The 14,359-nt window shown below is 35.9% G+C and overlaps 1 protein-coding gene across 4 annotated transcripts in view; it reads left to right on the top strand.

Annotated features, from left to right (window-relative positions):
- The window catches only part of LOC139123209 (pro-neuregulin-1, membrane-bound isoform-like), a 70,712-nt gene extending 56,683 nt beyond the window's left edge, over positions 1–14,029 (top strand). For all 4 annotated transcript variants that reach the window (XM_070689318.1, XM_070689316.1, XM_070689320.1 and 1 more), the window contains 2 exons: positions 7,784–7,961; positions 11,843–14,029. In XM_070689318.1, the coding sequence (XP_070545419.1) occupies positions 7,784–7,961; positions 11,843–12,919 (1,255 nt within the window). In that variant the 3' untranslated portion in view covers positions 12,920–14,029. The remainder of the gene's footprint in view (positions 1–7,783; positions 7,962–11,842) is intronic.
- The last annotated feature ends 330 nt before the right edge of the window (positions 14,030–14,359 follow it).

The following is a 14,359-nucleotide window of genomic DNA, read 5'->3' as shown; positions in this document are numbered from 1 at the left end:
GGAAAGAAGAAAGGAAGAAACTGTGGTGATATGTACCTGGAGCAGAGATTGGTTAGTCTACCTTTGCAATTTGTCAACCATGATAACATCTAGCATGTAGCTGTTGTGTGGAATTTTCAACAGGGGAGACCATCCTAACTTCGACTTCCATTACGCGATGGTATGGTAACGATCACTTCAACAATCTGTTCTTCCAAACACATCCCAGCTTAAGTAGAATACTTATATTTGTAAGCCAGTTTCTATAGCGGTGAAAAAGAATTGGGCAAAAAAATATTTTAGAAATGGAATAAGTACTACATATTCACCAGATTGTTTTGTTGACATGTAAATTCTGATTTCTTTGTATCTGCATATTTTACATGAGCTGCAGATCTTAGATCATTTTTCCGCTGCCCTCTTTCCATGAAAGATAAAGTTAGATGTACGTGTGGATCATATAAAAATTTGACCCTCCATTGCCACCATTTAGTGTCATATGCTCCTATGGAGTTTTAGTAAAACCGATGAGTCGGTATATTGACCCCAACCCTGTTATGACCTGATATTTACCCTATGATATCAGATATATTAATCCCTCTTGTTGACCAATCATGACAAAGTCATTGATCTTTAACTTCTATATTGACTAATACAATCTGCAGTAAAGATGAAAATAAACTCCATGATTTGAAAACCACCATTCTAGATTAGAATTTATGCAGAGTAATATGCCCCCAGATTTTTAGCACATTTGTAAAATTTCGTAGTAAAAGTTAACATTTTCGATAAGGTAAGATTTTAACAAAGATTCAAGTGTAGTGGGATGTTTGTTTGTCAGTACAAGAGTGTTGAAGTAGTCTTTATTTGTAAAGGATAGCGTGTTATTTTCATGGATCTACACATCAAAAATTTAGAATTAGAGAAGTTTTTGTCGCAAATATGTTAATCCGAATTGACAACGTGTTGTGCATTTCTGTGCCAAAGCATTGCTTGATTAGTGGTAAAATGACGACGTCAAAGTCAAATACTGTTCGAAATATTCAGCATACCACATATTAACGTCCTAACACAAGTGAATTTCACTCATAGTAATAGAGGTTGAGTATCTTGTACTTTGTGACGCTGTCTTTATGAAATGTATTTTTGTAAAAATTATTAATCCAGTGTACTGTTTTTAAACTAATTTATGGTGACTGTCTAGTGTTAAATAGTTTTTTATAAAAACCAAATAAAAGTATATTCTTTACATGCGGTTTGTTTTTATGTTGATGAACCAAACTGATGGATAACAAATAATTTACCCTGCATTGAATAACTGACTTAACCTGTTCACCCCCAATTCCCAGTAAACAGGTCCACACTCACCATTAATAACAATGGGTTTGGACCAAACCACACTGGTGAAAGGGTGGAAATAATGTAATGCATGCAATTGTACCAATATTTCAACAAAATAGTCACACTGTTTTTACGTTCAATTTGAAAATTTAGACACTTGGGTTATAACCCCTTGTGTAAGTGTGAACCCCCCTGCCAACTCCAAAAGTTATACAAAGAGAAAACAAATTCACAAAAACACAGTAAGAGGGCCAGTAGTTGTATCTTACGATGGTTTGTTTTCACTCTTTTTGTTTTCTAATATCAATCACAGTTTTTTTGTACTACTCCCTGAAGAATGTTGAAACACACACTATTCAGCTTGTTAATGCAGTGTCTATATGCAAAATGCACTTATTATTGATGTTTGAATCTTGTCTAGACCAAAATTTAATTTTCAATAACACTGAGTCTACACATGTACAGGCTGAGTTGACAAGCTGAATACTGTGTATCTGAACATGCTTTGGGGAGAAGAACAAGAAACTGTAGTTAGGATGACATTAGAAACATAAATAGTGAAAAAATTCAGCATAAGTTACAGCTACTGGCCATGTAACAGTTTCCTCCATGGATCGTACACTGTTTTTGTTGTATTTGCTGTCTTGGAAGATGGGAGGGGAGCTGTGAATGCTAGTTAGTTGCCAGCTTGTATTACAACCTGTTCCTCAGTGTACCCCCAGTCCCTGTCCCAACCATGGCCCTTAAAGGTGGCACATTTTGTCTTGACATATATTATGTTGGTAAACATGGTTAACAGAAAAAAATAATGTGCACATCTCATACAATGGCACGTCATTTGCATATTGGCTCAGTTTAAATTGTATAGCTATAAAAATGCATAAACTGCTGAAAGGGACAAAATTGTGATCTAGAAACAGTATAGAACAAATTCATATTAGCATATTTCACAAAAGAGCCTCAACACACTTAACAAAGTTAGGCCAGACTGTAGATTAGTGGACACAGAAATTTTGTTCGAATCGTTAGTAACCTAGTGAGTCCACTCATCCCATCAATGTTATTTAGAACCCCCTAAGAACGTCCCTTTTAGTTTGCAACCAAAAGGTGTCTCACTAATCTTCAGTCGTCTGCTCAGTTATAAAAATATTCACCAGCAAGTCTAATTTAGAATGTAGTATATACAAGTGTACTTAGAAATAGGAGACATCAATAACTGATTTTCAAAGCATTCATATTGAATTCACAAATACATAGCTTGAAGCTTGCTTGGAAAGGGTTTACTTAAATAATTCTTGACAATGTTAGATGTGTTTGAAGTGAATTTGGAAGTTTTCATGATGTGAACCAAGAACTTAAACAAACAAACTCATAAACTAACCAATACAAATCCACTCTGTAAATTTAAAATCGTACACCTGAAAATTATTTAGTTATAAAGAGAAGTTGGCCACTGTCCATATTTCATGTAGTGAGAAATATTTGCAACAAATTTAAAAAATTAGGACACAACTGACTATGATGCCAGAACAAGTTTTTTTGTTGAGGTCAAAGGTCAAATAGCTCGTCCTCCCAGAGGTCAAAGGTCAAAATGATTTTGCCAAAATCAGAACTATAAACACCCAAACTGTCTGCCTTTATGTGAACTCACCTACAGTAAATGAGAACTCCAATTACATAAATTACAAAATATCGTGGGAGAAAGTTGGTGAGCTTATAGGGATTCAAGAATCTTTGAAACCTTCTAAAAGCCAAGGTTGGACTATTTCTTCTAGCTTTATGTAAAATCTGGTATAACCTGACCTTGAACACTCAACTTTGTATGCAGAGTTTGTCAGCTCAGTCTATTGATTCCTAAATAGGACAGCCTATTTTTGTGTTCACTAACATAATTTAAACAGGACAATAGAGGTGGTACTGTACATCTTCCGGTCCCTTTCACATATTTTCAACCATCCTTTTATGGCCAACCATTCATGACTGAACACCCAGTACCTGTATTTACCGCCTAGGAACTGTTTAGAATTTGTGGCCTCGTGGATATTGTCATTATCATTTTACCTTCAACTCAAAAAGGTTTTGATTATCAGCCGTAAGAAATTGTAACAAAGTGTTTTATGTATGGATGATGTCATGGTTTTTACAAATCCATATTATTATACTATCGTAAATCAATCAATCAATCAAATTCCTAACAACACTTTAGACAACCCAACATCTAACTTCCAGTAAATTTATCTTGATGTAACAACTTTTTAGAATATGTTTGGGCTGCATTATTTCTTGTAAACAAAGTGTTTTAGCTCAAGAGCACCTGATGGAAGTGTGCTTCTCTGTCACACTGGGGTAAAATTTTGTTTTCATGTTACACTGTTGATGTAAAATTGGTTTATGTAAAATCTGCCCTGTATTTTGATGTGGAGAAGTTCAAGATACTTGCAAATCTTACAGAGATTGTCAAATTCAAGTTCATCTAGAGGCTAATAGTTTTCTGATTGACATTTGGGTGAAATGTCAAAGGATGTGCACTGCTCTAAAAGAGTAGATAGGTCAGCATTATGACACAGTGGTTGGAATAATTGTATAAGATAAAGGCCTGAGAAAAAGAATTGTTCTTCGGTTATCTCATTTAATGGCTGAAGGGGTGCCAGGTGTGTGATTTAGTTCAGACCAATTTTTCTCACTGATAATTTTTTTGGCTTTGAAGGCATCAAATATGTCACCATATGACTTTATCATGAGATATAAATAAAATTGAATATCGTGTACAACAATGTATGTAGAATGTAATATGACATAATATGACAGTAATAAATAATGTTGCCATGTGAAAATACTATTTATTATTTGGTTTTGTGGCTCTTTTGAAAAACAAAGTCAAAATTGACAAAAAAGTTGTGAGAGTGCCAAGGAACAATTCTTAATTCTGCCTGATATATTGAAACCTTGTGAAAGTTAACACAAATATTCAACTTGTTCTTTATTATTCTTTTGTGAATATTGGATAATCATGGTTAGTTTCTTTCCTTATGAGATGTATTGAAAGCCAGTCATGTGAAAGATGAGTGAAAATGGATATGAAAAATACATAGGAATTGTTTTCTCAGACTTCTACTGTTAAGTCTCATATGACATCATCAGTGTTAAAAATGCCTGTATTTATGTCACATTAACATCTACATTCATGTCCTCATGTTTCAAAAATTCCAAAAATTGATAGGAATTACAATATCTGATAACCATTGAAAGCAGAAGTCTATACTCACTGTGGGCGAGGAAATTCCAGCAACTCTGACCTCACATGGTATTGTACTAGTGAAACTAAAACAGATCCCATAACAGTATTGTGACCTTTGACCTTAGGCATCGTTTCAAAAAGCACCGAAAAGTGCAAGTCTCTGTAATTTTTTAGTTATTTTTCAGTATATTAGTTTCATGTGTCAATGATAGGGATTTTGTCTAGTCCCTAAATTATGTGACAATACTTGTATTGGGGCTTTGCTGAGCGCTGGGCAAAATAGACTGGTACTGTATTGTTAAGCATTGTTGCAATAACAATGACGTATTAATTCAGGTCTGGACATGAATTCATCTGTTAGCTATAACAATGCAGATAAGATAAATACTTGCAGGCTGTAAACAAGCTGAAATTTGGTATTTCATGATATTTTTAGCAATAGACCAAACTCAAGAGTACTACTACACAGTATATTTTTGTTGTTTCCATGGCAGAGATACAAATACTTCAGTTGTATTTGTCGTGAGATTTGTAGGTCAACAGTCAGATTTATAGAGTTATGGCATTGATTACCTCAACTACTATAAGTTTTCCCGTAGCAGGCTAGGTGAATCAAAGGTCAGCCTGCTGTACAATTACTGGCAGAACACCCATGGTGGTGTTCTTGTTTGGTCAGTAGCTTGTATTGCGGTGTGTGGGTGTGAGAATGGATGAGAGAAATTCCTTGAATTCCTCTCTGTCAGGTATGAATGCGTAGGTTGTGGTTGCCGGTGTCAACTTCTGGTCAGCGGTGTCAGAGACCGTGCTACTTTCAAGTGTTTTGGCTCTGTTGTCGTGTCGTACAGAATCAAACCTACGCAGATTCCTCTCAGCATTGTTGCCACTGATTTACCAATACTCACAATATAACTGTTCATTATTGAAGTTTGAAACATGATTAGAATTTTTTTCTCATGATGTATTCAGTGTATAGTAAATTTTCAACTTTGTCTCATCTCATAAATATAGTATCGGAATGGCAAAAATGTGACTAATTGCTGTGTTTTTAGTTTTTACAGTTCTCTAGAACAAAATGAGAAATTGAAGTCATTAATCTGTAATTGTGTTACAGTTTTAAGTATAATCAGTTCACCCTATTGAACAAGGATGTCCAATTTTCAGACCCTGAGTTGAATGTTTGTTTAAAATTTCTGACTTTATAATTCAAAAACCGGAAACTGAAACTTCAGTCAACAGTTCAGTAGTTCTGAATATATCAATTAAACATTATTGCCGGGGAATTTTTTAAATGTACAAAAATAGGGTATGAAATCTAGCTGATATATTTCACATGTGATATCATGAAATAGTTCTGATAAGCCACTCCACATTGTACGATGTCATAATTTCTAAGTGTGCCTTTGAAAATTTTGTCACATTTATGGCTTTTTTCTGCAGAAATATAGAACTGATATAGAAATTCTATCATTACTGTAGGTTGATGTCTTTTCCCCTTTTAAAGAAATGTATTCTTTGTAATATATGACAGACATACTCATGGCGTGTACATTTTTTGTGGGTCAGAGGTTTTGTGTCGCCATCTGATGACAGATGCCTGCCTGAACCATCCAGGTGATATATTGAGGGTTTGATTTCAGAATTACTGTGCTAAACTCCCATTGGACTGTGCAAAATACAAAATATGTAAGCGGTGGTCCAATGTGGCAATATCAAGCAAACTGAAGTACTCATAGACTAATACAACTATTTTGCGGAACAAAGAACTTTGGAAAATTTAACAGCAATCACACTGAAATATTGCATTCCATATCAGTGTATCTGGAAGTAGCTAAGAGTACATGGTGTTATAAACTTCAAATGAGGTGCATATCGTTTTGCTGAAATGCAAACTGTACAAGAACTTCTCTTTCGTCACTAAAATGAAACATACATATGTGCATAAAGTATCGTAGCAAACAGGAAATGAATGTAATACTGTAGCCATAGTATTTCCACACTTTAATATACTGGAAGAGTTCATTCGTGTTGTACACATACATGTACTGGTATATCTATATAAGAACAACTAAGCACATTTGAATTTAACATAAAATGACCACAGCAACTCACTTTCATACCATATGGGGGATACCTATAGTCCTAGCTATGTAGAGCCCTGGCCCTGGGCAGACTTCATTTGCCAATACCTATAGTCCTAGCTATGTAGAGCCCTGGCCCTGGGCAGACTTCATTTGCCAAACTGCCGACTCAATCCACCTGCGATGTCTTTGTCATTTACAGCTGTTATAACATTACATTTGTTTGATACCATGTCTTATTGCCAATTCAATGCGACTGCATCTAAGATTCATTTCAGGCTATTTCCCATGATGCTGTATTGTGATTCAGTGTAACTGCACCAAGGCTCATTTGAGGCTATTACCCATAATGCTGTAGTTTTCACTGATTCAATACAACTGCATCTTGGGCTCATTTGAGGCTATTACCCATGATGCTGTAGTTTTCACTGATTCAATACAACTGCATCTTGGGCTCATTTGAGGCTATTACCCATGATGCTGTAGTTTTCACTGATTCAATACAACTGCATCTCGGGCTCATTTGAGGCTATTACCCATGATGCTGTAGTTTTCACTGATTCAATACAACTGCATCTTGGGCTCATTTGAGGCTATTACCCATGATGCTGTAGTTTTCACTGATTCAATACAACTGCATCTTGGGCTCATTTGAGGCTATTACCCATGATGCTGTAGTTTTCACTGATTCAATACAACTGCATCTCGGGCTCATTTGAGGCTATTACCCATGATGCTGTAGCTTTTACTGGTGTTTGAAATCTTTATGCTGGCAGGTTGAAGTGTTATTTCCAAAGCCATCACTTAATCAGTGTATTTCTACAAATGGTGATGGAAACAGCTGTAGAGGACAGATGTCTTGTCTGTTGAAAGGTTGAATGCTGATGTGCAGCATGCTCGGAGGGTTAGATAGGATCGGTTGATTGTCACTATTTACAGCAACTTAGGGAGTCTATTTGTATTATTAAATTATAATGATAAGATTCAGCCAACCAATTAGATAACAGCTTCCGAGATGCTGCACATATAGCCCAAGGTTGATGTTGATTAACAGAATTGTACCAAGTCTGTGATGAGAAGCCTTGTTTAGCATAGATGATATGAAAACTATTGAACATTTCCAATTTTGAACTCTGAACTTTTGCAGGAAAGGGAAGAAAAAATGGCATAAGAGGCAGGAGGAGAAAGAAAAAGCAGAAAAAGCGAGGCAGAGGCAGGAAAAGGAGGCGCAGGAGACGCAGGAGGAGAAAGAAAAACTGATGCGGCCTCCAGGGAACCAGAGAAATGGTGATATTATTGCTGATGATGATCACATTCCGATGCAGGTAAAATATTTTTGAAAATGTGTCGTGTTGTGATCCTTAGAATAAAAATTATTGACACAATAGAATGCTTGGTAGTAGGGCTGATTATTGATTTTCCTCTATTGACAAGACAGCTGGTTTGAAGACAATGATCAAGGCATTAAAACCCTTTGAGCACAAAAGTTAATTTATGTCACCTTTGTAAAAAAAAATTTTTGTCACCCACAGTAAAATTTATTCAGAGTTTTGCCAAACCTTTTGATGAAAAACTGTAGCCAATGAAATGTGATGTCCGTTCGGTCCAAAATCATCAAAACAATTACAAAAAAATTCATAAAAACTGGTAAAATGTTGCACTAAAATTTTAATGGGAAATATTACAGCACTCAAAGGGTTAATAAGTGTCAAATACTTGCGTGTGAAAGACCTTTCAGTGTGTAGACCATATCTGGTTGGACAAATCTAGCAACACTTGTAGCCCTGATGTCTCCAAGTCATGCATAGCTAGCTGCCTTGACTCAAATGTTTCAAGTCAGTGTTGTGTGTCATACTTCATGTCATGAGGTTGTGCTTCATTAGGTGCAGTCGTGACTCTCTGATGCTGGTATACCCACACAATTTTTGTCTTCACGTCAACTCATTTACTTCCCATTTCCATGTAAACAGGGCCCACTGTGACCATTGAAAATAATGGGTTTTTGCAAATTATGAAGATAAAAGAATGTCAAATTTGTCAAGATATGGTTTTCTTTCCTTCACAACGTTTCCCCCATCATAGTTTACTCTTTGCACACGTTGAAGTATTCCTTCTACTAGTGTTTTCACCTTCTCTCTCCCCTTTCTTTCTTTAACCCTTTCACCACAATGGTTTGGCCCAACCCTATTGTTTTTAGTGTGGAATGGAAACTGGTATACAGGGAATCAGGGGTGAAAAGGTGAAATATATCTGCCCACTTCTTAGTGCAACACATCAAGTGTGAATGACTCCGTTCATAAATCAGCAGTCAACTTTCACAGTCAACAGAAAACAGTACAAAACATTATTTTATGATGCAGGTCCCTCAAATAAGGGAAATAGGAACAAAGTAACAATGTCAATTTGAAACTTGTATATGTAACTTTTGCAAAACAAGCACGCTGGCCTTGGCCCACCAGCTGAATGTTTGACAATATTTCCCCGGCAATGAAGTTTCTCTAAGCAGTAGCCTTTCCCTTTTCAGACTCTAGAGGGCGATCAGCACCTTCCTGATCATGCCAGGGACAGATATTTGGACGCTAAAACTTTTACAATTCTTTTCTAATCTACCACTTGTGGGGGTTCATTTTAAAACTCTTGGAGGAAGAAAAACTTTAACTGGCTTAATGTTTCGAAAATCTACAATTTTATTTTTCTTCCATAGAGTTAACACAGGGATGGCAACCACTTTGAATTTCAAATATCGGTAAATCTTGGGTAACTTGTTTCTCTAGTTCTAAAATTTGCATGGTGACCCCTGATTTTTATCCCCGATTTTGAAAGAGAATTGTTGAGGGAGTCCTCAAGGAAAGTTAGAGCAAAAGTTTAAGTCTTTCACTCTCGAGGTGCATACTACCTTAATACAGTGTTTTGTATTGAGTAAGGTGCCAGATATTGTAACTGAGTTTCTGATTTTGCACAGAGAAAATATGAACATAATGTGTTGATGATAAGATTGATATAAATGTGTATCAAAGTATAAGAGTAATATCACTGCCATTAAAACCAAGCCTTTCAACACAAACACAAACACAAACTTTTATCAAACTTTGCACAGGGGAATTAAACCATTCCCTTTTGGAATTAAAATAAAATTTTGGGGCCACTGCTCACAATTTGGTACTGAGAAACAAACAACTCTATATTTCCTGACACATGAAATTCCTGTCCACCATTCCTGTGTTGACTCTATTGGGAAAAATTAAATGTTGGTTTTCACAAAATAAGCCAGTAAAACCTTTTTACTGCATGAACTTTAAAATTAACCCCAAGTGGTGGAGGTCTTGTAAAAGTTTTAGATTCTGAATATCTGCCTCTGAGGCACATTATACCTTAAGAAGCATCAATCTATAAAATAGAAACCCTTCATAAATGTTTTCTTTAGTCCCACATGTACATCTCTTAAATCATGTTATACAAAGATCTTTCTGTCCATGATGTTCAGAATGCAAATTTATTTCTGAGTTTATATAGTGAAAGATTTTCACTACCATCTTCGTAGTTGTGGGTTTGCTTTTCACATTTTTCATTGAAAAGAGGAATTTTTTATGCCCCAGGGAAAGCGGGTATCACGACAAAGTGTTCATTTGAAAACCCAGCCTTCCATGTGAATGGCTTGAAACCATTCACTGAATAAAAGAGCTAGCTTTTGAGTGTGATGCATTACGGCATGCAGAACTTGAGGTCCAATAGTGTTAAAAGTCCCCCCTTTGACCTGATCTACTTATTTTAGCTCCCATTTGCTAAATATATCATGGATTGTTGTTTAGTTTCAGTGGTTACAAAGTGATCTGAACAAAGTGGCCATTTGCCTTACGTTATGAAGGCAACAGAACCATTTTCTGCAAGGGTCCACAAATCAATGTATTCAGATGCTTCTATCACATGCCTGTGGATAGCCAATGTTTTGAGTTTTAGAATAAATAAATAGATGTACATGTATTCTATACTGACTTTGTGATACCATTAATAAGAACACAAGTATAGCTTTCTCATTGGCACTTCACGCACTTGCTTACTACCATGAACATAATTATACCCAATGGACAAACTGACAACATGATAAACTTTGAAGACAGTTTTCCCAAAATCATATCACAGATACATTGTCAATATTTACTCAAGCTGACCTGAAATCCAGTACTGATAAACATGCAGAATGTGATATTGATAGTGGCATGTACAAAGTGATTGGTACTTGCAATGAAGCATGTTTACATAGTTGTATTTTAATGTATTGGCTCTTGGTTTAAGGCATAGAATGCGCCTCGGGCACAGATATTCAACTTTTACTATTCTTTTCTGATCTACCACTTTTTGGGGGTTCATTTTAAAGCTCTTGGTGTAAGAAAACTTTTCACCATCTTAGTTTTTCAAAAATCAAATTTTTCTCCACAGAGTCATCACAAGGATGACCCCGTAGCCATTTTGAATTTCAAATATTGGTAAATCTTGGGTAATTTTTTTCTCTAGTACCTAAATTTGCACGGTGACCCCCAATTTTTATTCTTGACTTTGAAAGTGGATGGTGGAAATATTCCTTGAAGAAAATTTGAGCAAAGTTTAAGTCTTTCACTTTTGAGGCACATACTACCTTAAAGACAAAATCTGTAGAAAGCTTTGCTGTATTCTACTTGTCTTGACTCATTTTCAAGCCTGTTGAGTAAATACAGTGTTCTTTGTCTAGTTTTTGCAAAAATCAAAAAATATGACGTTGCAACGCAGGGATAATATAGGTATAGTGGCCATTTTGTATTTCAAATATTGGTTAAATTTTGTTGGTTTGTTTTTCTTGTATCCAGATTTGCACAACGACCCCTAATGCTACTCTTTATTTTGAAAAAGAGTGGTTTCAGGTTTCCTCTGAGAAAATTTGAGCAAAATTTGAAATCATTCAGTTTTGATATGGGCACTACTTGAATGCACCGACACTATGGCATGTTCTTCTTTCAATGAAAAAGATTAAACAAAAAATACTTAACCAAGAGATTTCTTCAAAAAATAAATGTAAAATGACAATGAAAAGATGAGATTTCTTCATTTAGAACACAAAATTTTGATTTTTTTTGTGTGTGACTCTTCTCATGTAGATGCTTTTGGCTTTTTATCCATGTATTTTCTCAAGTTGTTGAAATTTATGGATTCAGTTTCGTGTTTTCTTTTGCAGGGTAGAGGATCTGATCTTGGAATGGACATGCAAGGCCGGGAACAAGAAACTTCTTTCTCAACAATTCCACCAAACTACGATATGCCATCATCAACTCACCAGAGTCCTAACAGGACTGGAAGCCATCATGCTAAGGGTAGCCCCCATCAAAGCAGTGCTAGTTACCAAAGCAACAACAGTCCAATGAATAGTCGTCAAGGTAGCCCTGAAAGAGGCAATCGCAGCCATAATCACAGCCCACCAAATAGCCTCACCAGACGTCAATTAAACACCAACAATAACAAGAATGTGTCAGTGTCTCCATTAGATTATTTCAAGGATAGGTATCTTCTGGATCAAAACAAGGAAGTGTTTGATGAACGTCACGCTGAATTGGTGCCACTTAACAGGGAGGGTAATACGCCAACAATTCAGGAAACTGATTCTGACTTAGAAGATGATATTCCAAGGCATCCGGTTGCTGAAACAGAGGAGGAAGACAGTAATATGGATGATAGTTACATTTATCTACATCAGCAGCCGCGCGAGCCACTCCCTGAAGATGCTTTCAAACGACCCACGTTGGACTCCTTTGAAGTCCAGTCCAATGATATGTCCTTATTAGAGGCTGAGGACGGCAGCGTCTACACCAATGAAGACACGACGGTTGCGAGCGATTCCGACAGCGAATCATCGAGTAGTGACAACAGCTCGTCAAGCAGTGATGATGGAAATATAGCGAATCTAGACCCACGCTTACTGGCATTACAGAATCCAAACAGTGACATGGATAGCGGTGATTATGCCTGGGATGACGAGGAGTTTTCGCCTGCTAACTCTCAGCCACCTGTTCATTTCATGGCTAACCCTTACGCTGTTTCTGATAGGTCACCGGTACACCATCCACGTCACCACACTGCCTCTGCTGTCAACCACTTTGCCAATAATTCGCACTACACACACAACCCTGACAGTACAACACAAAGGCATAATTACTCTGATGAGGACAATGGTAATGATGATATTCAAACTAATGAAGACAGATACACACCTAGGGGACGGCACATTTTTGAAAATCAGAACGTTTTGAAAATATGATGTAACCAAGAATCAGAACATTATATTTACAATCTTTTAAAACTTATCCTAGTGTATTGCAATTGAACTTTGAGAAATCTTTAAGTGTTTTTTTCTATAGTACAATTATAATTTGTTGCAAATATTATTTATTTTTTATTTTTTTGTTCCATCAATGTCAACAATTATGATAGAATACTTGTCAGTAGACCTCATAATGACCTTTGAACGCACTTATTAGAATGTGAATACAAAATATGAATGGCATTATCTGACTAGTCAGCTGCAAGATCAACTCCTTGTCTGCCATTTTCTTGCAGTGTAAGCACAGAAGGTTAAGCAAATTAAATCTTATAATACTCAAGCATCAAGGTCAAAGGTCAAAAATCTTTAAAAAATTTGTATTTATAGACTACAACCGAAATATTTGTATATAAAGGCATTCCATGGTGATTTAAGATTAACTTTTATGAAATGAAGAAATATTATAGTGGAACTTTTCTCATTCAGTGTCATGCAACATTATTCACATTCAAATGTGTGAACTGGCTATCATTGGCCATCTTGAACAATTATTGAATGTTGTAACAACTGGCTCTGAACTGGTTTAATCCAGTTTTCTAAAGCGATGTTACTTAGTTTGAATCTGGATATGCAGTTTATATTAGTTTGAGTTTTGTACAGACTAGTTTGGAGGACAATGGAGAGTAGTGATCAAATAACAGTTTTAATAGTTTCATCCCAACATTTATTCTCAAAACACTGAATTATGTAATTTGCGCATAAAAAAGGAATGACAACTCTTGAAATATTGTGCATACCTTTTGTCCCCATTGCACAGTTTTTATCAATTTTGAAGGCCAGTATATCGCGAAATGTTTTTTGGCTCCCCTTGTCACATGTGAATTCTTGGTACCTTCAATATGCTTTAACACCAAACTGAGTCATAAAAATCTGTAGGGTAGGGGTTGACCATGTGTTCACCATGGTGCATTTCTATAGGTAAAACACATAAGATTAAAGGAGGTTTTTAGGTTTTACAAGAACTTTAATGCCAGAAATGCCTAAAAAGAAGAAAAGATAAAATAGTTGAGATAGTTTTATGAACAAACAGAAGTTTTTGCCATGACAGCGATTGAATTTGTGTTAAAAGTACCATTGAGATCACTATTTCAAACTCTTGCCATGGCGAGAAAACTTTTCACCCACAATGCATTTCAATATAATGTAGTTTGGCCCCCTGGCACAAGACAAAAGCTATTTAAGGTAGCAAGAATTCTGATACAACACATTGAATTGCAGTTTACTGATAGAAAAAAGTTTTAGGCAGGTCCAGTAATCCATATTACTAATGTCGATACATTCATGTTTTCCTGAAATAAGCCTTTATGACATATTCAAGATGTGTAAAAACATTTCGTAAAAACTTTTCCCTAGTAAAGAAACCCAAAAAGTGAAAGA

This window comes from Ptychodera flava, chromosome 22, assembly GCF_041260155.1.
Source record: "Ptychodera flava strain L36383 chromosome 22, AS_Pfla_20210202, whole genome shotgun sequence".
Taxonomy (NCBI): Eukaryota; Metazoa; Hemichordata; class Enteropneusta; family Ptychoderidae; genus Ptychodera; species Ptychodera flava.
The sequence above is the reverse complement of the archived record's forward strand: the minus strand, read 5'-3'. Positions and strand labels throughout refer to the sequence as shown.